The sequence below is a fragment of the Podarcis erhardii genome, assembly GCF_964252035.2.
Source record: "Podarcis erhardii genome assembly, chromosome: 6".
NCBI lineage: Eukaryota > Metazoa > Chordata > Lepidosauria > Squamata > Lacertidae > Podarcis > Podarcis erhardii.
The window spans coordinates 23781888-23809283 of NC_138510.1; the positions used below are offsets into that span (position 1 = coordinate 23781888).

The 27396-nt window shown below is 46.7% G+C and overlaps 2 protein-coding genes and 1 long non-coding RNA gene across 3 annotated transcripts in view; 2 read left to right on the plus strand and 1 right to left on the minus strand.

Annotated features, from left to right (window-relative positions):
• DBNDD2 (dysbindin domain containing 2) overlaps nucleotides 1–7810 on the plus strand; it is a 32085-nt gene extending 24275 nt beyond the window's left edge. The window contains exon 4 of the mRNA XM_081868158.1: nucleotides 5578–7810. Within this exon, the coding sequence (XP_081724284.1) occupies nucleotides 5578–5780 (203 nt within the window). The 3' untranslated portion in view covers nucleotides 5781–7810. The remainder of the gene's footprint in view (nucleotides 1–5577) is intronic.
• A 2469-nt stretch (nucleotides 7811–10279) lies between these two features.
• LOC309345174 lies at nucleotides 10280–13224 on the minus strand. The gene is made up of 3 exons (XR_014158054.1): nucleotides 12586–13224; nucleotides 10982–12222; nucleotides 10280–10398 (listed from the first exon to the last, which is right to left on the minus strand). It is a non-coding gene; the product is annotated as an uncharacterized lncRNA (long non-coding RNA).
• Nucleotides 13225–13342: 118 nt separating this feature from the next.
• Nucleotides 13343–26227, plus strand: PIGT (phosphatidylinositol glycan anchor biosynthesis class T). Its single transcript, XM_081867750.1, has 12 exons — nucleotides 13343–13541; nucleotides 14331–14508; nucleotides 15722–15849; nucleotides 17080–17180; nucleotides 18006–18092; nucleotides 18415–18502; nucleotides 18599–18696; nucleotides 19737–19902; nucleotides 20199–20399; nucleotides 23213–23378; nucleotides 23679–23762; nucleotides 25101–26227. The coding sequence occupies exons 1-12, from the start codon at nucleotides 13358–13360 to the stop codon at nucleotides 25351–25353; spliced, it is 1734 nt and encodes a 577-aa protein (XP_081723876.1). The 5' UTR covers nucleotides 13343–13357; the 3' UTR covers nucleotides 25354–26227.
• The last annotated feature ends 1169 nt before the right edge of the window (nucleotides 26228–27396 follow it).

Sequence of the window (27396 nt, forward strand, 5' to 3'; positions counted from 1 at the left end):
ATTGGCTTTTTCTCCGTAGCAGAGAAATCCAGATGCTTGAAATTAATTAGTTTGTTGGTGTGTTAGTTAAAAAGCCATCACAATATCAACTCAAACTCTGCTACTAGCACAGAGAAACAACTTTAGCCTTTCAGCCTACCTGCTGATTCCACCCCACCTGGACCTGTCCCTGCTCCCTATTACTAACTATTCTTCTGTTTTCAAACGCTTCAAATCCTAAGTCAGTGAAAAGTACATTTTTTTCCTTCTCTGGGGCCTACATGCTTATTTGAATCTTTCCAAACAAGAATAGATGAGGGAGCAAGCACCAAATGTGACAGATCTAATGCTGGCTGATGGATAGATCTGACATTTTATTCAAATGTCACAGAGGTTCCCATGGATTGGGGGCTAAACAAGTAGCTTGCTTTGCCATTTACAGCATTTTGGCTGTATGCTCTTCTGAGCCTGAGCGAGGGGGACTTTGATGCAAAGATTCCTAAGACTGAAGAGGAGCAGTACAGGTGAAATGCTCTCTGGTTAAAGGAGCAGAGGGGAATGAAACTGAGACTAACCTCCATCTACTACAGGGGTAGTCAACCTTTTTATACCTACTGCCCACTAATGCATCTTTCTTGATGGTAAAATTTCCTTTCCTCCCACCAGCCTGTGCCCTAGAATCCCCTACCACCCACCTAGAATTCTGAAATGCCCACTAGTGGGTGGTAGGAACCAGGTTGACAACCCCTAGTCTACTAGTAGAAAGGCTGAAAGAAAAAGTCCCGGAGGAAATCTGTGAAATAGGATGGCGATTTATGTCTCACCCTGCAACAAAAGAAACATGCCACCAAAAACACACACAGAGGGCACAGTCTTGCATAAAATTTGCATGAAATAACTTACTGTATATGTATGGTTGCAAATTTAGAAATGAGTAATATAATCTGAATAAACATACAGTCCATCTCACTATAGTGGAGAACACTGCACCTAGGGGAATTTTGTGCCTGCTCAGTCTTCTGCTCATGTATTAACAGCTGGTGGGTGAGACTCAGGGCTTTTCCACACCTCTGCTTGCCCCCGGAGGCGTGGAGGACCTTTAGCGCTGAATCAGAACAAATGGCAATTGCCATTTGCTCTGATTTAGCACGAAAGAGCCGGTTTTCTGGAGGAGAGTGGCAAGGCCAAGGCAAAACAGCTGAGACCAATGGCTAGAAAGCACGGGGAAAGTGGGAAGCTGCTTGGACCCATGCTGTCCAGGCACAGGGGAAGTGGAGGTATGAACAAGCCCTTGTACTCTTTGTTCTTAAGGTTTAAACCAAACTTGAACCAGGCAGCCTCTCAAACAGAGCAAGGATGGCTAACTAATCACCTTCCAGAGGTTGTTGGACTACAACTCCCACCAGCCCCATCAGTATGGCCAGTAGTCAGGGATGATGGGGCATGTAGTTGTAGTTGAAACGCCCCAGGTTAGCCACTCCTCAAAAAGGGGGTCGATGCAAGGAGGAAGGGGAGGGGGATCATTCCATCTGCCAAGCTGCAATGCTTGTGCATGCAGCATGGCTGGAGGAGCGCAACGGGCTTCCAGGAGGTTTGCCTGCCTCACGCCTGACGTTCTATCATGTTAGGTGATGCGGTTTGGGACAAACTATGCCACGGGTCAAATGTGGAGGTCAGGCAGGCTTAAACGGCCCACAGGCTAGATGTTTCCTACCACTGATCTATCCCATCACTCTGTGACCTCAGCTAATCTTACTGCATAGTGCAATATGAATGTAGCACCATAACTTTGGAATAAATGTTCAGGGGTGGGGACAGGACACAGAAAGACTGGCCACACACCCCACTTTGTGAAGGTTAATGCCTTTTCTGGAAAAGCAGTACCACCAGCAGAAGGCTGCTTGTTCCCACTGAACGAATTAAAAGAATTTGGGAAACGAACTGCCAAACCAACCTACCAACCAAAACCCGGCACACCATTTAATCAGCTTTTATTATTCTGCAAGCATGGGCCAGTTGTCCCTAAATGGACAACATCACTGACCCATCTCCCAAAGTATTTGAATTTATGTTGATTGCATTTATTAAAATACAGCTCTCCGCATCCCCGCTCTGTTCACTCTCAGGCTGGAAGGCTCTTTGCCCTGTGCAAGAGGTCAAAGAGAAGGCGACGAGACCCCACTATTATGCAGTGATTCAGCCAGAGTGTGATTCAAGCACTTTACCGGCACAGCCTCCTGCATTCCAGTTAAACAGCCTCACTGATGATGTCTCCAAGCCACGTTATTCACAAGCCATGCACAAAAGCTCCCGTTGCCAAACATGGAGAAGGAATGCGAGGCACGTGGCTTGTACAATGACATGGCCAGGGATTCACGGAGGAGATCTGGCCAGGCCAGGCTCTTGACGGAAGGGGTTTATGGGGTCAACCTGCTCCCGCTGTCATGGAGTCACACGCTGCGCGGCATGTTCAGCGGTGTCTTTGGCTAATGATTTATTAGCAGGGCAGATAATACCATCCGCGCAACGTAACTTTCGCGCAGAAGCACAGGAGGCTGTTTCTGAACAGGATCGGGAGTTAATGAACCATACGGCAGCCTGGGCTGCCAAGTTCTGTGCAGAAGCAGCAAAAGGGAAGATGTAAATTAAGCAAAATCCCATATGTTGTATTGCATAACTCATTCTAGTTTAGAAAATGCAAGTTGTCAAATAGTTGTCTTGTTGTCTTGGCAACGAGCGGTGGAATAGAAGGAAGAAGGGGGCCTGTAAATTTCATGAGCATTAGCAGGCATGGAGCATAAGAACCACAAAGGGAGCACAGGCCCAGCTTTCAGCAGCTGCTGTGGGCTGATGGCCCCAACAAGGCCCCACCACTGCTGATAGCTGTGCCAGATAGCTGTGTCTGCGAGTCCCCATTTTACGATGTTCTGGTAAGTTTTTAGAAAACTACCCTGCAGACTCTAATATTCCCTTCCGGGGCAAGGTGACAGAGCGCATGATTGCTGGCCAGCTGCAGGTATGCCTGGAAGCATTTTATCTGGATCCATTCTTGGTTTCAGGCCTGGTTTGGCACCTAAGCAGCCAGATTGATGGCCTCTGTCAGACAAGCAATGGGGAAGGCAACCCTGCTGCTTTTCCTTGACCTCTTAGCAGCTTTTGGAAGAAGGAGCTACTCTCACCCAGAGCCGCCTTTCCCATTGGTCTTAGTGGTTTGTTGTGCCACGGCGCTGGCCTCTCTGGGGCGCCCTAGTGAATGGGGAGCTGCGTGGCTTTGCCTCCCTTTCCCTGCACGCCCGCTAGCTGCGCCCTGCCAACTATATGGCTGGCGGGCGTGCAGCTTCTTTCCCAAGCCTCTGCAGGAGGAGAGCAATCCCTGCAGAGGCTTAGGATGGAAGCTGCACGCAGCTTCCCTCATGAGCCTCTGCATCTGCTAAAGACGGCCCTGCTCCTGGTCGTTGTCCTACTGCTTCCTGGCAAAAGGTGGCACGCGGCCTTCCCAGGCTGCCTTCTTGGGCGCCCCGATGCCGGAGAGCATGTCCGCCAGCACGTTTTCCTGCTTGATCGGTGCCACCAGGCCGGGGATCGGGGTGATGAGGGAGGCAGAGGACATTTTCCACCATCTCCTCCCGTGTTTTGGAGTTGCCGGGGGGAGGAGCTGGAGGGATCTTTGCACCACAGTGCCGAATATGCTTAAGACGGCCCTGCTCCCACCCCATCCCTGAGGGTGTTTTGTCCCATGTTTCCTAAAGCTTGGAGCTAATTGATGGAGCAAAAGGGAGCTCCTGAGCATTTCATGTTGGACCCCTGGGTGCCCTGCACCCAATACCTCTCTTGTTTTGCAAGCCTTTCTCCAGAGTCATAAGGGAGAAGGAATAAGTTTCCTTTCTTCTTAAGGTGAGATTTCAGTAGAGCTAGGTTTTGCACTCTACAAGGTTGTGCTTGAGTGGCGATTTCAATGGCATGCAAAAGGTAGCCACATTTCTCTTTGTCTCTGCAGCTGCTCCAGAACAATTACCGTATTTTTTGCTCTATAAGACTCACTTTTTCCCTCCTAAAAAGTAAGGGGAAATGTGTGTGTGTCTTATGGAGTGAATGCAGGATGTGCAGCTATCCCAGAAGCCACAACAGCAAGAGGGATTGCTGCTTTCACTGCGCAGCGATCCCTCTTGCTGTTCTGGCTTCTGGGATTCAGAATATTTTTTTTCTTGTTTTCCTCCTTCAAAAACTAGGTGCATCTTGTGGTCTGGTGCGTCTTATAGAGTGAAAAATACGGGTATGTAGTGCCCATTTTGAACTTCAGCCAATTCCACACCTGAAATCTCCTCATTGCAAACAGCGGAGTCAAACTGGTGGGCAGCAGTCAGCTGTATTAATTTGACAGGCTCCAGCAATGGGAAATATGGCTGCTCAAGGCACTGGGCAATTTTTTAAAGTAACAAAACTAAACAAAATAGAAAGGCATTCTCTGGGCACCTTCTCAGATTACATTTTGCAGTTTACAGTCACAAAAACAAAACAACAACTGTGTGTGTGAAACAGCCAGAAAATGCCCAGAGATGCTAATCTTTAGAATACCTTAAATTAGGTCAGGCATGGTGAGATGCACAGAGAGTCTTAACTTGTGTCTGACTCCTCTGACACTACAAAGGCTTATCCAGACAGCAAGAAGCCAGCATGTCTCGCCCCATTTTAGGCTTTGCAGAATGGCTGCAAGAAATAATCATTCAAGATCCTTGTGTTTGGGTAGCCTGTCTGTGAGATGAAGGGGTGAGTTGTGTGTATATGAAATTGGATGCATCTTAATGCACTGTTATGGAATTTGCCCCCACAAGCAGCAGTGATGGCCACCAACTTGGATGGCTTTAAAAGAGGATTAGACATATTCATGGAGGATAAGGCTCTCAGTGTCTGCTAGCCATGATGACACAGTTGGAGGCAGTAATGCTTCTGAATACCAGTTGCTGGAAACTGCAGGAGGGGAAAGGGCTCTTAGGCTCAGGTCCTGCTTGCAGGTTTCCCAGAAACATCTGGTTGGCCGTTGCAAGCATAGCATGCTGGGCTAATGGGTTGTTTGCCTGATCCAGCAGGCTCTTCCTATACTCTTATGTATGTGAGGCAGTATCCTAGGACAGCCATAGGCAAGCTCGGCCCTCCAGATGTTTTGGGACTACAACTCCCATCATCCCTGACTACTGGTCCTGTTAGCTAAGTGTCAGGGAACTGCCATCAGCTCAGAGGAGAGAGGTGGAAGGGCAGTTGGGTTACAGGGGGCCTCCAAAGATCGTGAGAGGCAGCACTTCCTCCGTGGAGGAGGGAAGCCCCGCCTCTATGGAAAGAGATGCAGAGCTCGGAGGATGCAAGAGAGAGCATATGCATTTTCTGTTATAATGTGGCATGCATGTATCTGCTAACTAGTTGCAATAACCAACAGTGGGAAACAGCAGCAAAGCTTAGGTTTTCTTCTGCTCTAATATAGGGAGATCCAGCATAGCTTAAGAGGCTAGAAATGTTGCAGGAACAGCTTCACATTGGTATAGAGGGCAGCAAAATGTTGGCCAGCCTCATCAAGTGCTTGTTCTCTTTTTCCTCCTTGGCCAGATTCCAACCGTTACGAGGAGGAAATTTCTCTGCAGGTGCCCAACTCGACCGAGATCAAATCCCGGATCTCATCCACATCCTCTGCCTCTACAGACCTGAACAGCCTAGACACCAGTGAGGAAGGGGCCGAGACCCCCGTGGTGCAGTCAGATGAAGAAGAGCTGCAGCAAGATGGCCCCGAGGAGCAGGAGAGCAGCAGCTAGCAGTGTGTGTGTGTGTGTGCGCGTTTGTGTGTATGTTGCCAATCCACCGCATTGACTCTGCCAGCTGACATGATGAAGGAGGAATGTGGCTGTCTGGCTCAGTGACTAAACCTCACAGCGGTTCCCTATCTCATTTCCTGTACTTGGGGAGAATTAGAAATAAGCCTTCTCCCTGCAAGATGGTCAATGCATGGAGAAGGTAAAGAGCATAGGGAAAAAGGGGTGAGGCAAAGGGACTGTAGTTTTTGGGGTTTTTAAACTAACTCTCCAGCCTTTTACAGCTAACGCTCTTGGTTCGCTCACCCTGACTACTCAAGTTAGCCATGACCTCGGCTGCAATTATTTCAGGCAAGGCATTTGTGCAGGCTTAGAGTCTCTCCGATTTCAGCACACCACATACACACAACAAATGTCTTAGTTGTAACATAAAAGAAAATTGTATTCCTTTCAAGCAAGCAGATGGTCATGTATGATCTATTTGAGACCCCTACATTGCAGGGGTTGGGCTGGATGACTCTCGAGATCCCTTCTAACTCTGCAATTCAATGAGTCTACAACTGGGAGGATGTGCATTATTGGGGGGAAAGAGCCAATAAGGCATTGTGGTTCAAGAAGAGATGCCTGAACAGGATTAGATTCCTAGCGGAGGCACTGATAAGCAGTGGAGCATAGTTGTTTATTCTTCCTCCCCTACAAATATAATTTTGCATTCTTACACACTGCAAATATGCAGTGTATATTGGGAAGGTAAGAAGCAGAGGAATGAAAAGATAAATAGGCTTCAGTAAAGGGGTGCAGCAGTAATAACATCTACTTAGTGTGGGCCCACATACCTTCTGACACACAGAGCAGAATGCAACCTACCCCAACCATGTCTGCCCCCCCCCCCGATGTTTCCAAGTGATTACAAAACAGGTTCTCACGCTTCTGGTATGCTGTAATTGGTGGTTGGTCATGGCATTCAGCTTGATGGGTGACAAAGTTGTGTAGACCTTCCCTAGGTAGAAAAGTTGCCTTGGGCTGCTGCTATGTGGCTAGTTTTTCAATGGTGCAATAGAATTCACTTGGTGCAGTAGCAAAGAATACAGGATGCATGAGATTAATCTCAAAAAATCCTTGGTTCAAATCTTTCCTCTGACATGAACTTGCACAGTGGCCCTGTCCTCCTCCTTCAATAGGGGGAATAGCAGCAATGACCCACCTTACAGGAACACTGAGTTTCTGAAACAATGTACATGAAGAGCTTTGAACACTAAATGCTAAGTATTCTTATTATCCATCATGTTTCTCAACTGTCAGGCCCAACACTAAGTCATGGGGAATGTTCAAGAGGCACACCTGAAAATGAACTGATAGCAAAATGGTGGTTTAGGGAGGAGCTACAGCTTTTCGGTAGAGTACAGGCATTGTAAGCAGGAAGTCCTTTTCCAGTTAAAATGATCCTGGCTAGCAGAACAGGGGAAGATTTCTGCCTATGGCTTTCCCATGCAACTGCCACTCAAAGCAGACTGCATGTTCAGGTGTGTTTGTCCCCCACCAATTTGGGGTTCATGGTGCCATCGTTAGACACTGCTTAAGTCACACTTACTCATAACTAGTTCTCTTTCTTACCCCCTTCTAACATTAACAGTGAGCAATCTGATTGTAAAACAGAAGCCAAAATGAACCAGGATGCAAACATGCATAGGAGATGGGATGATGAATCAAAAGAAACATCTCATGGTGCAGAATAAATAGTGGAGCTCTGAATATCCATGACATTTTAGGTCAGGGATGGGGAACCTGTGCAACCACTTCCAGATGTTGTTGGGACTCCCAAGTCCTGTGGTCAGGGATGATGGGAGTCATATCCCAACAACATCTGGAGGACCACACATTCCCCACCCAAGCTTTAGATTACTTGCCTAATGTATTTTATCTGTTGATAACCTCACTGTGTAAAATTGCTACTATCACAGATGGAGCACTACATATTATCAATGAACTGGTTAGATTAACTGATTAAACATTATGATTGACTAAAAAAGAAAGGTGCTCCCTATTAAATCTTCACTGCTTCAGGTGGTTTGAAAGTAGATGAATGGCATCTGGGTTGCAGACTGGCAGCACTACTTGATCACAAGCTATCGGTTGGGTGTGCAAGACACAAATAGTTGCACGACCCAACTTCTAGCATCCCCTTGGTATATGCAGCAACAGTTGCAAAAAAAAAGTGAGCAATAAAGTGTGAAATAAGCTGAGAGGTTGGACCCAACTGACAGAATGGGAGGGGGGGAGCACAAGAAAACCACATGGACAATACCAAGAATAACCATCCATGTGGCTCATCCTCAAGTCATTTTTGAGGACAAGTAATTATAATGTCAGTTTACAAGTGGGTAATTGAGGCTGAGAGGCAGTGACATTTTAAAAGCCACCTGTTCTCAGCTGAGGTTCCAAGTTCAAGCCTAGTACTGTTTTCCATATGTATAGTGCAGCTAAACTGTATACAAGTCTAAAATTGTCTTACTACTCTGGCCAACTTGATTGGGTATACAGAAAACAAACCATATAAATATATGGCCATCCAAATGTTGTTGGACATCCATCCCCCATGCATAGCTTGTACCATGATCACAACCGGATTTTGTTGGGTTGCTATACAGTGGGAAGCCATAGCTAATTGCAACTTTCCAGCCTCAGCGGAAATACATGTGTATGCAACGGTCCACACCTGAAAGCAATGCAGTTTTCATGCTTTCCCCTACACTGTAAATTAGCATGTCAAATTAATGTTGGGAGCAGCACTCAAGCAATTTGAAGTCTTCAGTCTGCTTTAAACCAGACAGGTGCTGGCCCTGTTGTAAGCTGAACAAGAAAACCACTCCGATTGTGAAACTGGAAGAATCCCAAGAAGAAATAAAAGGAGCCTGGTGTATAAATAACCTTGGGCCGGCCCAGTTCCTGGGGAGCTCCCTTTAGCTGCCTGGCATCGGCATTGACTCAACACATCAGCCAACCCTCTTGGGTCCTGGCAATAACATCTAGCATTTGAGCTTCCATCCAGGTGCAAGTGAGTCATAGTTTCTCCATTTGCAAACAACTCCAGCAACGGCTTTCCAGCGAGAGGTCTGAATAGAAGGCGAAGGACTGAGAGGAGGAAGTGACTCAGGGAACTAACAGCACAGGTGGGTGGGGAGAGAGACCAGTGATAGAGATCTAGCAGCCACAAGGACAACCCACCCTAAGCAATAAAAGAAACCAGTGGAAAAATACAACTGGAAAGAGGGTGAACTGCGAACACAGAAATCAACTCTTAGCAACTGTGCGGGGGGGGGGGGGGACTCCTGACAGGAACATGTTTGAGCACTGCTTTTCACAGAAAAACAAAGTGTTACAGCAACTTAAAGAATAACAAATTTATTTATTTATTATTGTGGCACAAGCTTCTGTGAGTTCATGTCTGTCCGTGTCATCAGATGCATAGTGTTATCCTCAGTCAGGTTTGGCCAAATATCTTTTGCTGCCTCAGGTGAACCAGAAAATGTTTGATGACTGGGTAGCCGAGAAGCACTCTCTCCTCTGAACACAAACCAACTCGGAGTGGAAATTTTCAACTGGACGGGAATTTTCACTGCTGTTGATCCAACTAAGGTTATCATCCCCTTTTCTGCACATGCTCCTGTGCCTTTAACAATAAGTGACAACAGAATATTCCAGGGATTGGGAATCTGTGGCCTTCCAGAAGTTGTTTGACTACCAATCCCATCATCCCCTGTCTACTGGCTGGGCTGACTGGAAACTATAATCTATCAGGAATTGGAGGGCCACAATTCTGAAATTTAAAACCAGTGGGACTTCTCTGGCTATTTCAAGTGAAGGTTGCACTTAAGTATGTGATTAGGGGTTAGATAAGAGGAAGGAAATTCAACACTGCATTCCTGGGCTCTAGAAGAAAATGACAGGAATCTGAAAAAGGTTGTGCCTGCCCTCTAGTGGGGAAATTTTCCTATCAAGTTGTGGGAAATTAAGCAACTTGGTTAAGGCAAGAGGCCTTACCCAGCCTTACAAGACTGGCTCAGAACAGTTGACTGCCTGAGGCAATCAACAAGATGGTACCCTCACCATCCCATGTGAAGAAGCTGACAAGATTGACAGTCAAATCTTACTTCAGTGCTGGAGACTAGACATCTACACTGTATCTAGGGGCTGTGGGATAGCTTAGAACAGGCATGTCCAACCGGTTGATCGTGATCTACTGCTTCGATCATGAGGTATTCTTGGTTGATCCTGATCGCCAGCCCCAGCCCCAAAAAACTCTGTCCTCCGGTCCTCCCCCAAAAGCTCAACAACTCCAGGCAATAACAATGAGTAGATCACTGCCAGTTTTATTATACCGGGAGTAGATCACAGTCTCCAGAGTTGGACGTGCCTGGCTTAGAAGGTACAGGGCAGGTCATGTGGCAAAGACTCTTCCATTTTCTAAAACCTCAGCACTCCTCCCACCCCCCCAAATCTGCCACTTGAGAGCCACCTCATTCTCCCTAATGGTAGGGCCAGCCCCACTATCAGGGATGCAATAGCAGATTTCTTGCCTAAGCAGGAGGCTGGAATAATTAGTTTGGGAAGTCACTTCTAACTAGGTACAGTGGTACCTCGGGTTACATACGCTTCAGGTTACAGACTCCGCTAACCCAGAAATATTACCTCAGGTTAAGAAATTTGCTTCAGGATGAGAACAGAAATCGTGCACCGGTGGCGCAGCAGCAGGAGGAGGCCCCATTAGCTAAAGTGGTGCTTCAGGTTAAGAACAGTTTCAGGTTAAGAACAGACCTCCAGAATGAATTAAGTACAGTGGTGCCCTGCAAGACGAACGCCTCACAAGACGGAAAACCCACTAGACGAAAGGGTTTTCCGTTTTGGAGGCGCTTCGCTAAACGAATTTCCCTATGGGGTTGCTTCGCAAGACGAAAAAATCTTGCGAGTTCCCGCGGGGTTTTTTCCCTCCCCCCCCTTTCCTAAGCCGCTAAGCCGCTAATCAGCTGTTCCGCTGATAAGCCGCCTCTCAGCTGATCGCTAAAAGCCGCTAGACCGCTAATAGCGCTAATCCGCTAAGCTGTCAATGGGCTTGCTTCGCAAGACGAAAAAACCGCTAGACGAAGAGAATCGCGGAACGGATTCTTTTCGGCTTGCGAGGCACCACTGTACTTAACCCGAGGTACCACTGTATATATTTCGTTATACTGTGTTGGCTTCTCTTCTGTGCCTGCTCCCAACTCGTGTCAGATGACTGACCCACATCAGTTGGGGTCTTATGACCCTGAATGCTCATTTCAGCAGCCCCAGAGAGAGCTGGAGATGAACATGGTGGTTTAAATTCCATTTCAGACTTGGACTCACTTATCTACTGGAAATAACAATGGCATAAGGATTGGCAAGATAAAATTGCATAGGAAGCTGGTATGGTTTAGGATGTTAAAGCAATGAATTAGAGGTCATTGGGTCCCTAGTTCAAATCTCTGTTCGCTCATGAGCTGCTATACCAAAGGTTGTCAGAACCACTCACATAGAGGGCACATTTGCTGAAAATGATAAGCCAACCAACCATACTGTGCACAAACTACATACTGATTGCTGTCACTTTGCTTCTACCTTTGTATGAACAAGTAAATGTACCACAAAGGGGATAGCTTAGTGTTATTTTGACCCATGGATCATGGATTTTTTCCTTCCGAGAAGCCTAGCTTATTTGGCTTATTGTCACATGTGAGTAACAAGACTACGTAAACCCTACTTAATATTAGGAAGTGTTTACACTTCAAAAATGCAACGTGTTTAATGAGAAGGACATAAGGGCCCTGAGGAATCACATCAACCATTTATCTACTTCAGCATCCACCAGTGGCCAATCCGATGTCTATGGAAAGAGCCCTCCCAAGCAACTGACACCAATTCCAAACGAAGAGGCTCCATTTAGCCATCATAGCTTAGTAATAAAAAGCACTGGGTGTGGGGAGGTTACAGTAATCACATCTTTCAGAAAGAAATGGTTGCAGGGAAACCTGCCAGAAAACTACTTAAGCCATGGCCTAGCTTTGACATAATTAAGGCTGCAGTTCTCAATAGTTTTCCCAGAGAGACAATGCAACAAATTTGCTTGCTCCGGAACAGGGATGGGGAACCTGTGGCCCTCCAGATGTTTTTTGGACTACAATTCCAGTCATCCCTTACCACTGGCCATACAGGCTGGTGCTGATGGAAGTTGCAGAGAAAAGAAATAAAGAAGGGCTAATAAATAAGCACTTCCAGCTTGCATGCACAATGGAAGTAGTTCTTCTGGCCTATTCCTTTGTCCCGAGAAACAACATCCTATACCTGTCATCCCCAACAGATGCCTGTAAACTAAAGGGGTGGCTAACCTGTGATCCTCTGTGTTACTGACTATAGCTCCCATTTGTCCCGACTATTGTGTCGGGACACAGGTGGTGCTGTGGGTTAAACCAGAGAGCCTAGGACTTGCCAATCAGAAGGTTGGCGGTTGGATTCCCTGTGACGGGGTGAGCTCCCGTTGCTCAGTCCCTGCTCCTGCCAACCTAGCAGTTCGAAAGCACGTCAAAGTGCAAGTAGATAAATAGGTACCGCTCTGGCGGGAAGGTAAACAGCGTTTCCGTGTGCTGCTCTGGTTTGCCAGAAGTGGCTTAGTCATGCTGGTCACATGACCCGGAAGCTTTATGCCTGTTCCCTTGGCCAATAAAGCGAGATGAGCGCCGCAACCCCAGAGTCGGCCACGACTGGACCTAATGGTCAGGGGTCCCTTTACCTTTACCTATTGGTCAGGCTGGCTGGGGCTGGTGAGAGTTGTAGTCCGACCACCTCTGGAATGCTACAGCTTAGCCACTGTTAGTCTTGGTGTATTATTCTTACCTTGGCTCCAAGAGGTCCTGGGTTCAAATTCCCAGACCAGGAGAACTGGGTCCAGTGTTTGGGGGAGGGGCTCTAGCTCAGAGGCAGAAGACGATGCTTTCCATGCAAAAGGTCCCAGCTGCAATTCCTAGCATCTCCAGGTATGAGCTAGGAAGAAACCTTGGGAGTGCCAATATTCAGGTAGGGAAGAATCAAAGGTCTGGCTCAACATAACGCGACTCTCCGTATGTTTTTTTAAAAAGAAATGATTTTATATGTTACAAAGCACAATACTTATATTATATATGACATGTAAAAGGATATGAAACGAAACGAGGATCAAGCTACGAAGAGCATTCCGGCTCCCCCTCCTCCTGCTGCTTCTACAGTACTGCCTTCTGCCTCTGCCTGGGCACGTGGGGCGCCCAACCTCAGCCACTGCAGGAAACCTGCCCCTGCAAGCTCCTTCCGGCATCCCTTGCCTCCGACCCGGAAGCAGATTTCCGAACAACAACAAGGCCACGGGAAGTGTCGCTCTAGCCTCGTCTCTATCCCTTCCTGAAAAGCCTACATTGGCTCACAGGGTGAGTGGAGGCGGAGTTCCATGGAACCTCCTTTCTCCGCTCCCCATTGGCTAACACGCGCCCCGGGCAGTGGGCGGAGCTGTTCGGCTTTGCCGTGAGCGCAGCCGAGGAATGGAGCGACTCGGGTCGCCGCCGCTGCTGCTGCTGCTGCTGCTCTTCTTGGCGACGAGCGGGGCGGAACAGCCGCGGGACTCCCTGCGGGAAGAGCTGCTGCTCAGCCCGCTCCCGTCGGGGGACGTGGCTGCCACCTTCCAGTTCCGGACGCGCTGGGATTCCGATTTGCAGCGGGAGGGCGGTAAGGGGCGGGGCCTGTCGCGAGAGAGGGGTTGGTTTTTTTGGGGGGGGGAGCGAAGCATTAACTGGAAAGGGAGTCCCTGTGAATCCCGGAGACAGGGCTTCTCCTGCGCCAGTTGTGTGGGGTGGGTGGACTACAATTCCCATCAGCCCCAGCAAGCTTGGCTAGTGGCAAGTGGTGATGGGAGTTGTAGTTCCACAACAGCTGGAGAGCCAAAGGTTCCCCCCTCACACACCTGATGCCTTTTCTCTTTGGGGTTCAATAAATAATTAAATCCATTCTGTTGTAGGTGCTTTATAGTCGAGGTTCTTTCATTGCAGGGGGGGTTGGACTCTTGCGTTCCTTTTGAACTCTACCATTCTGGGATTCTAGCACATGAATGCAAGAGCACTCTGCCCTCCCATGTTTTCCAGCAACTGGTATCTGGAAGCACTGCTGCTGCCACCAACTGCGGGGGTAGAGAGGATCATGTCTAGTAGCCATTTGGGGAGCGGTGGGGACTCTGAACTGCCAGGGGTACAAGCCAGTCTCACTGGGAAAGCAAAAAAGGCCTGAGGTAGCAAATGGAAAATGAGTGCAGCAAAGGGTCAAGGAACCCTGGGCAATAATAGATTGAGGGATAGGCTACTTACTGGGTGACTTGCATGGGTTCCAGCAGAACTTGCAGCAGCATTCCTCTTAAATGGAGCAGGAGAAGGGAAAGTGAATTGGGGAGTTGGGCAGGTGGAGAGGTTGATGTGAAGATAGGCTGTTGTAATGCTTCTTTTTTTTTTTCCCTGCTCCTTACAGTCTCTCATTACCGGCTATTCCCCAAAGCCCTTGGCCAGCTCATTTCCAAGTACTCGGTGCGCGAATTGCATCTCTCCCTCACTCAGGGCTTCTGGCGGACACGGAGCTGGGGACAGCCTTACTTGCAAGCTCCGGCTGGGGCTGAGCTCTGGGTTTGGTTTCAGGAGTCTGTCTCTGAGTAAGTAAGCCTGAGCTGATTTTACTTGGTCGAAGGGCTTTCTGGTAAATCATAAGAAGGCTGTTGCACTCTACTTTTCTCGCCTGCCCACCTCCTCATGGCATAAGTGCATAAACAAGATAAATGTCAAAGGTCCATTCCATGAAGGCAATCATATGGTTTAAATGAGCAGACATTGTCCCTTCACCTTCAAATTCTGATGTCTCTTGGGTCTTTCCTTTGCATTGAACGATTTTGCCAAAGACTGCCAAGGCCCACTGGGACATCCCAACACCTAAATCAGTGGTAGCCTCCAGAAGGGCCATAGTTCTTCTCCCTTGCTGTTTCATCATAATAGGCATTGGGTGGTGGACCCTGGGGTGCCAATTGTAGCTCACTAAGCTTCTCTGTCTGGGTCTCAGGACTCTCCGTGCAAAACAGCTAATTTTCAGGCCATACCCCCTCACAGTTCCCTGCTTCATAGCCTCTTTGAGTGCTTTTTGCCAGACTGGAATGCGCTCTTGGAGTCTGATAATACCTCTTGCTTGCTTGGATGAAGGAAACAGTGGTGTGTGTAGAAAGTTTCCCACAATGCAAAGGTAAAATGTGTGTTCATTTCTCTGTCCACTTTCGCCTCTGGCCCCACCCCCACAAGTATGTGGCCCCCAGAAGGGAATGCAGTTCTTGTCCTAGAAAAGGTTCCCATTCCTGGAGTAGGTCATCAGATGCTAGGTGGTGCTTGCAGCTGTGGGTTGTGAACATGGCTCATTTCCATATACAGTGGTACCTTGGGTTACAAACTTAATTAATTCCGGAGGTCTGTTCTTAACGCGAAACCGTTCTTAACCTGAGGCACGCTTTTGCTAATGGGGCCTCCCGCTGCTGCTGTGCGATTTCTGTTCTCACCCTGGGGCAAAGCTCTCAACCCGAGGTACTACTTCCAGGTTAGCAGAGTTTATAACCCAAAGTGTTTGTAACCCGAAATGTTTGTAACCTGAGGTACCACTGTACTAGCGCTGCCGTGTTAATGTAGTACTGAAGCAAAGCCCGAGCTATTCATTATTTTATTTTATTTTTGAATTTTATAGAAAGCACCTTCCACTAGAATGGCACCTGAAGTGATGTACAACTGCAAACACGGTCTATGACTTGAAAACACATTTGCTTTCCAAATGGCATCTTGCAAGTTTCAGGCAAATCATTCACAGTAAATGTGTATATTTTTCATCTTCAGCGTTGACAAAGCTTGGAAAGATCTCAGCAACATCCTCTCAGGAATATTCTGTGCCTCTCTGAACTTCATTGATTCCACCAACACTGTCGTTCCAACAGCATCCTTCAAACCTCTGGGATTGGCAAATGGTAAGAGATTGGGCTATTCTGGCCTGGAAGGGTTTGTTTTGCAAGAAGGGGCACCGCTGAATTGCAGCTTGTTCTAAATACTTAAATGACAAAGAGTTGTGTCCAGAATAGCACTTAAGTTGTCCCTTCAGTGCAATGATATCCCCCCCCATCCCCTGTGCACCCCCTAAATATTTTCTCTGGGTTCCCAAACCCTCTGGCACAGATTTGGTGAGAGTGCAAGGTGCATGCAGAGGAAGGAGAAAGAAAAAGCCACCCAGAGTGGCTGAGGGGGACCCAGCCAGATGGGTGGGGTATAAATAATAAATTATTATAAACGTCACATTGTAAAAGTGGGAATCCTTGTGTTGTTGGCATGTATTAGTTGGTGAAATTAAAGGGAGACCAGAACTTCATAGAAACACCCAAATATCTTGTGGCAGCTTAAAAATTAACAAATGTATTCCGGCATAAGATTTTCAGAAAGTTTTGGGGGTGCTGAAAGGCTCAACATTTTTGGAACATCTGCCCATCTCCTTGTTCGTTATCCTGATTAGGGTTGCTGGTTTTGTAATTGATCTGTGTTTCTTGAGAGCATTGTAAGGATTGTTTGGGCTGACTGGGTAATAAGAATTAATTGGAATTGGGCCAATGCCATAGGTTTTGACTTAGTTTTTAAATGTGTTTATTGATTCTCTTTGACTGTTTTGTTTATATTACTTTGAACCATTAGGATAGCGCAGACAATAATTCATTAAATAAGTGCTTTGTGTGATTATAATACCTAGCTTTTAATAGAAGAATCAAAGAACTGTAGAGTTGGAAGGGACCATGAGGGTCTAGTCCAACCCCCTGCAAAGCGGGAATCTCTTGCCCGACGTGTGGCTCAAACTCACATCCCTGAGATTAAGAGTCTCACACTCTACAGTAGTTCCAAGTGTTCCACGCTTGTGACCTCAGTAATCCTTAAAGGAATTCAATCTTGTAGTACCCTTTATGTCAGATGCCTGCTTTTCTTAAGGCTAGCTAGTTGAATTCATGGCAGAGGCAAGATCTGAAGGCAGGTGATTTCTAGAAGCTGACTTCCATCATCATATTGAGAGCATTTTATTTTATTTTAAATTTTATATACCACCAATGGGCACCCAATCATTTCTTGGAATTCACCATGCCGGCTGGGGCTGATGGAAATTTCACCAACATCAAGAGGAGGAGGGCCACACGTTCTAACCCTTCCTCTCCCTCCTTCAGTTACAGACCACCATTTCCTACGATATGCCGTCCTTCCCCGTGAAGTTGTCTGCACTGAGAACCTTACACCCTGGAAGAAGCTGCTGCCATGCAGCTCAAAGGTGAGGCACATTCCTGTGATCATGCAGGTGGAGCCTTGAACCAACATGTGCCATTGCTCTGGATTCCCTCATCCTAGCCCCCCCCCCCTCCCCAAAGCTTGCACATCTGAAGCTTTGGGGCCTTGTTCTCAATTGGAGCAAATACTCTGGAGGAGAGCGAACTATGTGCACACTGTTGCATGGTGCTTGGGCTTATTTCTAGCTATTGTTGTTTAGTTGTGTCCGACTCTTTGTGACCCCATGGACCAGAGCACGCCAGGCCCTCCTGTCTTCCACTGCCTCCTGCAGTTTGGTCAAACTCATCCTGGTAGCTTCGAGAACACTGTCCAACCATCTCGTCCTCTGTCGTCCCCTTCTCCTTGTGCCCTCAATCTTTCCCAACATCAGGGACTTTTCCAGGGAGTCTTCTCTTCTCATGAGGTGGCCAAAGTATTGGAGCCTCAGCATCACGATCTGTCCTTCCAGTGAGCATTCAGGGCTGATTTCCTTCAGAATGGATAGGTTTGATCTTCTTGCAGTCCATGGGACTCTCAAGAGTCTCCTCCAGCACCATAATTCAAAAGCATCAATTCTTCTGCGATCAGCCTTCTTTATGGTCCAGCTCTCACTTCCATACATCACTACTGGGAAAACCATAGCTTTAACAATATGGACCTTTGTTGGCAAGGTGATGTCTCTGCTTTTTAGGATGCTGTCTAGGTTTGTCATTGCTTTTCTCCCAAGAAGCAGGCGTCTTTTAATTTTGTGACTGCTGTCACCATCTGCAGTGATCATGTTCTATACTACGAAGCAAAAGTTCAGCCGTATTTTCTTTTTTCTTCCTAGGCTGGCCTGGCTGTTCTGCTGAAGGCTGAGCGCTTGTTCCACAGTAGTTACCACTCCCAAGCTGTGCACATCCGCCCCATTTGCAGGGTGAGTCCTTGAATGATTTGGTGCTGTGTCATAAATGGGTGGAAAGAGCTGGAGACAGGATCCCCAATCACCTATGATCTGCCAAAACCTATGATCACATTTCACAAGCCTTACCTTAGAGCAGGCACCCCGAAACTTGGCCCTCCAGATGTTTTGGGATCACAACTCCCATCTTTCCTAGCTAATAGGCCCAGTGGTCAGGGATGATGGGAATTGTAGTCCCAAAACATCTGGAGGGCCGAGTTTGGGGATGCCTGCCTTAGAGCTGCCCTTGCTCCTGCTTGAAGCCTGCCATTTCTGATGCTTTGTCCTTCTCTCTCAGGATGCCTCATGCATGAGCATGTCCTGGGAGCTCAGACAGACCCTCACAGTTGTCTTTGATTCCTTTGCCAGCGGCCATGGAAAGAAAGGTAACTCAAATCGCCCTGCAGCACATCACCACTCTGCTATGGTTACAGTGGTTTACTCACTTCTTAATAATGACCTTTGTGCCATTCTCCCGCCAGATTGGTCCCTCTTCAAGATCTTCTCCCGCACTCTTACTGAAGCGTGCCCACTGGCGTCACAAAGCAAAGTCTACGTGGACATTTCCAGTAAAGGCCAGGTAACCTATCCTTTCCCCAGTAACCTTCCAATAGGGCTAGGACATCGGGACCTTTGGGTGATGCCCACCTTACTCAGAGCTCTCTCTGGGTGAACGAAGCTTGATGGAAACCCCAGATGTAACTGAGTGGAATACAGTCATACCTTGGGTTACAGCCGCTTCAGGTTGCGTTTTTTTGGGTTGCGGACCACCGAAACCCAAAAGTACCAGAACGGGTTACTTCTGGGTTTCGGCAGTCATGCATGTGCAGAAGCGCTAAATCACGCTTTGTGCATGCACAGAAGCGCGAAATCGCAACCCGTGCATGTGCAGGCATGCTGCTGCCGATTGCGGACGCGCTGTGGGTTGCGGACGTTCGCAACCCGAGCGTCCACTGTATATATAATTGAGAGAGGATTTAACCAGATGCTTACGGTTCTTTAGGTGCTTTGTGTCTCCAGTAATATTACAGAGTCTTGAGAGTAGAGGGCTACTCAAATAATCTCCATGTGTATATCCAATGCATGGCTAATGGAATGGGGCCCCCACCCCGCTGGCTATACCCTCAAACGCCAGTGTTTAGCAGTGATTGGGATCAGAAACTACATGCCTGCATCCGTAAGCATGTAGGTTATTCACCTAATTAGGAACCCTCTGCAATTGTGAATACAGCTTTATATAGGCTTTCTTTTCAGTTGTTGTGCTGGGTGCACAGATTGCTTCTTTCTGGGTGATATCCAGTGTTAGTTATACTCAAGAGTAGATCCATTAAAATAAATGAACCTAAGCCCTTCGCCACCCTGGGCTCCTTTTGCAGGGAAGGGTGGGATATCGCCCTCTGCATTTCAATGTATGTTGTAATGCGCTCTGCAGAGATGTTTTTATCCTGTAAAACAGGCCAGAAAGCTTTTAAATAAATATGAGAATTGGGGCCAGTTGAAGGTAGTCTCCCCCACGTACCCTGCCCATGTGCTGAATATATACAAAAATATGATATAGATGGGCTGGTTATCTTTTTGATGGCTAATAATGATTTTGATTTATTTTGTTTATGTTTCCAGGAGAAAGAGTTACTTGAGGTTTCCCCAGCTCCCTTGTCTGTACATGAAGCATCCGTCCAAGGAGACAGGAGAACATACGCAGTCTATGATCTCCTGAACCCAGGACTTTTTAATGGCTCTCGCAGCCTCAATGTGCAACTAAAATGGAAGCGCCCTCAGGATGGCTGTGAGTTATCAGTAGCTTTCCTGTCTCTAATGCATTGTCCTCTCTTAGATCGGTAGAAAACGGACACCCTTTGAATGCGAGAGACTCATGCTGTGCATCATTTAAGTTTGTTCATTTAAGAACCGGGACACATCTAGTGGTAGTCACAGCAGAAAAATAGTACAGCTACTTTTCTGCTGGGACTGCTACCAGACTTGTCTTAGTTCAGAACTCACATTATCCCAGAGATAATATTCTTGCATTTGGTGGTGCTCCTGTAGTTTGACTCCTAACCTGGTTTCATTTCCTTCCTGCAGTGGATCTGGCAGTACCTGTGCTCCATGCCCAGCGCTATGTGAGTGGCTATGGCCTTGAGACAGGAGAAATCAGCACCCTAATCTATAACACACACCCATACCGAGCTTTCCCTGTGCTTCTGCTGGAGACTGTGCCCTGGTATCTGCGACTCTACATCCACACGCTGACCATTATCACCAAGGGCAAGGAAAACAAACCAAGTAAGAAGGAGCCTCCTAGTAATACACCATTTCCCAACCTGATGCCCTCCGGACAACATTGCAGTGAAGAGCTTCTGTGTGTCAGTGTGGGCAGCTTTCTGTGTTCCAATATATGTACGGGATCATGTTCTAAGTTGATATGCCAAGGAAATGGAGCAGATTCAGAAAGGGAGGCCTGAGTTGAAAAGCATGAAGTTTTGCCTTCATATCTATACCCCTTAAGGACATGCATACATATCTATGCCCCTTAAGGAGCATCTCTTAAGTACATCTGGCATTACATATGCATTTCTCAACAACTGGATATGTAGGCTAGCCATAGTAATTTGCTTTTTCTATGTGTTCAGTGATTTGGCTTGCTCAGGTCTAAAGCCCATCCCCACCCCCTTTTTGATGCAGTTTATCATTAACCTATGTTGTAATAATAATAATAATAATAATTATTATTATTATTATTATTATTATTATTATTATTATTATTATTATTTTATTTATATCTCGCCCTCCCCAGCCAAAGCCGGGCTCAGAGTGGCTAACAACAATAAAAGTAACACAGTTTATATAAAATCACAATCAATTAATTGAAATGCATTCTAAAATCAATTCATTCTAAGATCAATTCAAAATCAAATTAATGGTAACCATTGGGCTAGAGTTCTTTGTGGATTACCGAAGGAGGGGGTCAGACTGTGCCTTGGCCAAAGACCTGGAGGAACAGCTCTGTCTTGCAGGCCCTGCAGAAAGATGTCAAGGTCCCGCAGGGCCCTAGTCTCTTGTGACAGAGCGTTCCACCACGGAACAGAGCTGAAAAAGCCCTGGCTCTGGTTGAGGCCAGCCTAACCTCCCTGTGGCCCGGGATCTCCAAGATGTTTTTATTTGGAGACCGTAAGGTCCTCCGTGGGACATACCAGAAGAAGCGGTCCCATAGGTACGAGGGTCCTAGGCCGTATAGGGCTTCAAAAGTTAAAACCAGCACCTTAAACCTGATCCTGTACTCCACTGGGAGCCAGTGCAGCTGGTATAGCACCAGGTGAATGTGATCCCGCGGCGAGGACCCCATAAGGAGTCTCGCCGCAATATTCTGCACCCGCTGGAGTTTCTGGTTCAGTCTCAAGGGCAGCCCCACATAGAGTGAGTTACAATAATCCAGTCTAGAGGTGACCGTTGCGTGGATCACAGTGGCTAGGTCAGGGCGAGAGAAGTAAGGAGCCAAAGCTTAGCAAGATAATATACCATGGTAGGGATGTAGTAGCAGAAATGTGTATTTGGAAGGCTTTGTGTAAGCCGTAAATGTTTGACTTCCTTAAAAGGAAATGAGTTTTACTGGTGGCATTTGCAGTCACTTCTCAAGAAGTGAAGCATGTTACCCTGTTGATGGTTTCTTATATTTTTACTTTATTGTTTACTTCTGTGTACTTTCCCGAAGTTCTGAGAGCCCCACACTATGTATATTTATTCAAAAGAAGGTCCCATTTTATACAGTGGGTGTGCATAGGATTGCAGCTCTGGACGCGGGTGGTGCTGTGGTTTAAACTACAGAGCCTAGGACTTGCCGATCAGAAGGTCGGCAGTTCGAATCCCCGCAACGGGGTGAGCTCCCGTTGCTTGGACCCTGCTTCTGCCAACCTAGCAGTTCGAAAGCACATCAGAGTGCAAGTAGATAAATAGGTACCGCTCCGGCGGGAAGGTAAACGGCGTTTCCGTGCGCTGCTCTGGTTCGCCAGAAGCTGCTTAGTCATGCTGGCCACATGACCCGGAAGCTGTACACCAGCTCCCTCGGCCAATAAAGCGAGATGAGCGCTGCAACCCCAGAGTCGGTCACAACTGGACCTAATGGTCAGGGGTCCCTTTACCTTTACCTTTTAGTGCAATCTTGTGCATATCTATTCCAAAGTAAGTTCCATAGAATTCAATGGGGCTTTCTCCCACGTAAGTGGATATAGGACAAGAGTTCCCTGCTATTAACCCTGCTGAGGCCCCTGCATTAGCTGTTAAGCAGGGAGCTTCTGACAGAGAAAAGGGGCATTGATTCTGTGCAAAGTTTGCAGCTGCAGCTCCTTTCTCTGCAAAAGCTGATGCAAAAAAAGTAGAGGGGGGAAATGCTTCAGCAGAAAGGTAGTCCCTTGTTCCTTGCAAATGTGCAAAAAGTGGCCTTGCAGCTTGCAGTTGCACACTTACAATTTTGAGGATGCAATTGCATTTTAAAACTTAAAGCTGTGAATACCTGAAAGGCTGTGCTTGCAGTTGAGCTGCATATTGAGTAATTTGTATTCTTCTGCTAGGATTCCTGAGTTGTTCTTGCCTTTTTCACAGTCAGAACTAATAAAGGGTGCAATAGAGCTGCTTTTTCTTTTTAAAGAAACTTTGGTTAAAACAACAACAGAAGGAAAACGGAAGGTGAAACTTGACTGGTTATGAATTATATGTCTCTGTTCCCATGGGAAATGGCTGTGTGTTTGTGAGAGACTGTAGATGAATCTGGCCTCATCCACCACTGGAATGCAGCTTTTATTGGTAATGCTGCCTTTGGCCAAAAAAGGTTCCCTGCCCTTCAGATACAGGACTACAGTCTTAACATACAGTATTTTGACTGATCTCTGTGCATAAGAGCTCGTATTCCAAACAAGGGTAATGGAGGCGGTTGGAGAAATATTTTGTGATCCGAGTTTGTTTTCCTCCCCACAGTTGCTGGGGAGATCAGTCGGGCCTAAGTTAAGAGTGTTCCTCAGGGCATTATGTAAACATTAAGGGAGGGTTTTATTTATTCATGTTGACCCAAGTGGTGTGCGATGATAGCATGTCTTTGGTGCTAGGTTACATCCACTATCAGCCAGCTCAGGACCGACAGCGCCCCCATCTCTTGGAAATGCTGATTCAGCTGCCGGCAAACTCTGTCACAAAGATCACCATCCAGTTTGAGAGAGCCTTGCTGAAGTGGACAGAATACACTCCTGACCCCAACCACGGGTTTTATGTGAGGTAAGGCTGCAGCTGTCCTCAAGCCACTCGCCATCAGAGCTTGTCGGCCCTGGGTTTGTCTGTGTTGCATCCCTTGTGACCAGGTTCATAAACCCCCTCCCCTCCAAGAAGGACCCATGAAGGGATGGGAAACCTATATGGCTCTCCAAATGTGGTTGGACTCCAGCTCCCATCAGCCCCAACCAGCATGATGAGCAGCTGGAGATGATGGAAACTGGGAGTCCAGTAGCTTTTAAAGGGCCACAGATTCCCCATCCTTGGGCTGAAGCTTTAAGTAATCTCTTTTTGTTTGGTTTGTAGCCCATCTGTTCTGAGTGCCCTAGTGCCCAGTGTCATTGCGATGAAAGAGGAAGATGAAGATCAAAGTCCACTCTTTGCTTCATTGTGAGTGCATTTGATGACTACAGAGAAGGGTGGGAATGAGATGTGTGGGATTGGTATTGTACTTCTGTTGATTATTGGAAACTGCTAGACCACCATGACAGAAGTCTGTGCAAACATAGATATCAAAGACTTTTCATGAACTGTTTTCAGAAATTACAACCTTGGTTAATCTGAAATTTCGTTCTGACTGAATGTAAATTTTTGAGCAGATTCAAGAAGTAAATTATTTATTTGGCTGCTTCTACACTGGCATTTACTGTGAAATAGCCATGCTTTCCTGATCTGCATTTTACAGGGCAACCACATGATGTCATGAACAAAACACCCTCTTCACATTTTCCCTTGTTCAGTTTGTTCTCCCACCCCTACTCAAAAAATTGTGTTGCTCCCCCCCCCTCAAATCAAGCACTCAGCAGAGTAGCTGTGCAATTTCCCCAGGTGTAAATGGGTTATCACGCTCCTAATCTAGCATGTCTGTTTTGTTTCTTTTTCTCCCCAAAACTGTGGCAGGGGAGGCAATCATGATTTGAAGTGCAGTGAAAGGGAGGGAAAGGTAGTGTTTAACCCTTTCACAACAAACAGTGGTCTCAATGAAAATCTCCCTTCCCGCCCTGGACATTCATTGCTGCGGAAAAGGAGACTGCCCTCTGGGGGCTCAGCTACATTAGTCAAAATATAGCATTATAAATGCATTATGAAACCAGATGGCACAGTAGAGCTGAAATCACAACTCAAATGATATTTTCAATTGTGAACTTTGCAACGGTTTTTTGCAGAGCATTTTTATAGCTGTGTAGATCTTGGTTTCAGAGTGTCAGAAATCTGGAAACAGAGTTGCCGTTATATTTCCAACTTAAAACCAAATAGCAGTGATCAGTTAGTGCTGATTTTGTAAGCAACCTTTGGATTCAAATAGTGCTACGGTTGTGGTAAGTTTAAGGTTGTACGGTTGCATGAAACAGAGGCATTAGCCGAAGTTGCAAGATATTGGACTTCTGCATGCAAGTATGGGGTGCATGGAAATGTGTGTTGTATGCACATGTAGTTTTGCAGGGGAATCTGCATAGAGGGAATTGCAGAAGACAGAGAATCAGTTGAGTTCTTCATGTGGCACAGTGTCTACGGGGTGTTGCTTATTTGAAAAGCACTTGCGCATCGAAACCTTTCACATGAATATTCCATTTGTGATTTGCAATTTGACGCTGCCCTCAAATATATGGCACTCCTTCACTCTTGCCTAATCTCCTGATCTGATATGCTTGGAGACAAGGGTGGTAACAAATCATTATCTGAATCAGCCCTTAGAGCTCTGCTGATCTCCTCCTTCCTTTTCCCCAGGTTTCCTTCCTTGGACGGCTCCAGCTACTTTGTGCGCCTCTACACAGAACCGCTGCTGGTGAACCTGCCAACGCCAGACTTCAGCATGCCGTATAATGTCATTTGCTTGACCTGCACAGTGGTGGCTGTTTGCTATGGCTCCTTCTATAACTTGCTGACCAGAACCTTCCATGTAGAAGAACCTAACAGGGGAGGCTTAGCCAAGCGACTGGCAAACATAATCCGTAAAATGAGGGGCGTCCCACTTCTTTGAGGGCAGGCGATGCAGCCACTTCTTCAAGGATCTCTACTGCCAAGACTTGCTGGGACAAAGCTGCAAGAGGATAGGTGGGTTTAAGGCAGATGTAACACCTGTTTTGCCCTCTAGTTCCTTCACAGCCAATAAATCTGCTGTTTGTGCCTGCCTGCCACCAGCAAGGGAAGCAATCACTGGTACTAGGACGGCAAGAGCAAAATGCCCAGGGATGAAGCTTGCTAATTTAAGGGGAACTTGCATTTGCCGGAAAAACACTGGAAATAAACATGACCTGTTTCTGAACTATGATCACCATGGCCTTGCTCAAACACTAGAGCCTGCACCACTTATCTCACCAACCTGTTTTTCATTTTCTTCCACAGCAACTGATTGCTGTGCTAATTATCATTTTTTGAGCTGCCGTTTAATGGATGTAGTTGGAACGCTGAACCTTTTTTCAGGTCAGAGAAAAAAAGCTCGCAGAAAAAATGCTTGGGGAAATGGCAAAACTGAAGGCAACCAGAGAGAGTCTAACAGAAAGAATAAATAGCATTTTAGGCCTCAGACTATCTAATTTTAGCATGCTGTCTCTTGCTGTTTTGGAGAAGAGAATAAGTGAGGACATGAGGAGGCAGCTATGACTGGAGAAAGAAAATTGCTAGGGGGGTTCATTTGGGACTGTGGGGTTTGGGGTGGTCAGGCTGGGCACAGGGGTCACTATGAAATAAAAGAGAAACCATGCTGTGTGAGTCGATGCCAATTTGATTTGCGTTCGTATTTGCTGGTGATGGGAATAACCACTGTTTGCTGCATAAGAGAGGAAGAAGAAGACAAAAAAACAACAACTGTCAGAGATGGATAAGGAATTCAATAAATAAATGCTGTGTGGTGATTATGTCTTCCGTAACACAGGTTTTAATCAGCTTTGTACTTAACATGTCTCCTGGTAGCTATAGGTGGCCAGGTATTCCATGCAGGTGAATGCATAAAATTCCATTCAGGTGAGTTAATGGGCTGGCACTGGTGGAGGAAAAACAGAGAGCCTCACACCTCCAATTTGCTTTCTGTGCAGAAGATAAAGCAGGTGAGTGGGAAGAGGGAGGCCAAGAGACAGAGATGAGTCAGGCTGGTGAAGAGTCACAAGTATCTCCCCCCTTGCGACACGCTGCCCACCTGTCTCCCAGAACCAGGAGAGGGCTGAAATGGTTTGAGCAGCGATAGGCTGCGTGTAGGCGCAGTCTCTGATTGCTTGGGAAAACCCCCTGGAGAGGAAGAGGGCACTTAAACAGCTGTGGGAAGGTGGGAACTTTCAGTCTTAGCAACTGATTTCATGGAGGAAGACCACTGGGAATGAGCTGCTGTGCTCCTTAGGTCTGACACTTAGCCAAGTCTGTGGAGATCGTGGTTTTGTTTTGTTTTGGTAATAAAAAGTTAACTCCTTAGTGAACTGTGTGATTACTAACTGGCACACTGTGACATATAGCAAGCCCATTCATGACTCCCGAAACGGTTTGAAAACCAAGGCTTCCTGTACTCAATCAGAAGTCGTGTCAGACGTTTGGCTTCCAAAAAACATTCACAGACTGGAACACTCACTTCCGGGTTTGCAGTGTTCGGGAGCCAAAACGTCCGAGTACCAAGGCGTTTGAGAACCAAGGTACAACTATCTCTGATTTAATGCCTTTTTCTGCTTTTTTTCTAGTTGTGTGCAGTGTCTCCTCCTAACCAGCAGGTGTTCCTAAATCACTATCATAAGTAGCATTTGTGGCACACAGGAAACTGCTTTATACGAAGTCTGACTTGCTGCGTTTTTCTTAGCATTCTGTTGTACACTGGCAGTGACTATTAAGGATTTCAGAGAAGGATTTTTACCAACCTTACCTGTACCTGACGGGTTCAACCTGTGTCCTTCTGCATGCAAAGCATCTGCTCTAGCACTGACCTATAGCCCTTCCCCACCCCTATTGTTTTCCACCATAAATATATATTTATCTTGGGGACTCTTAACATTTTTTAGCACATGCATTTTTCAATCCAGCTAGTATTCATGCACAAGGCTGG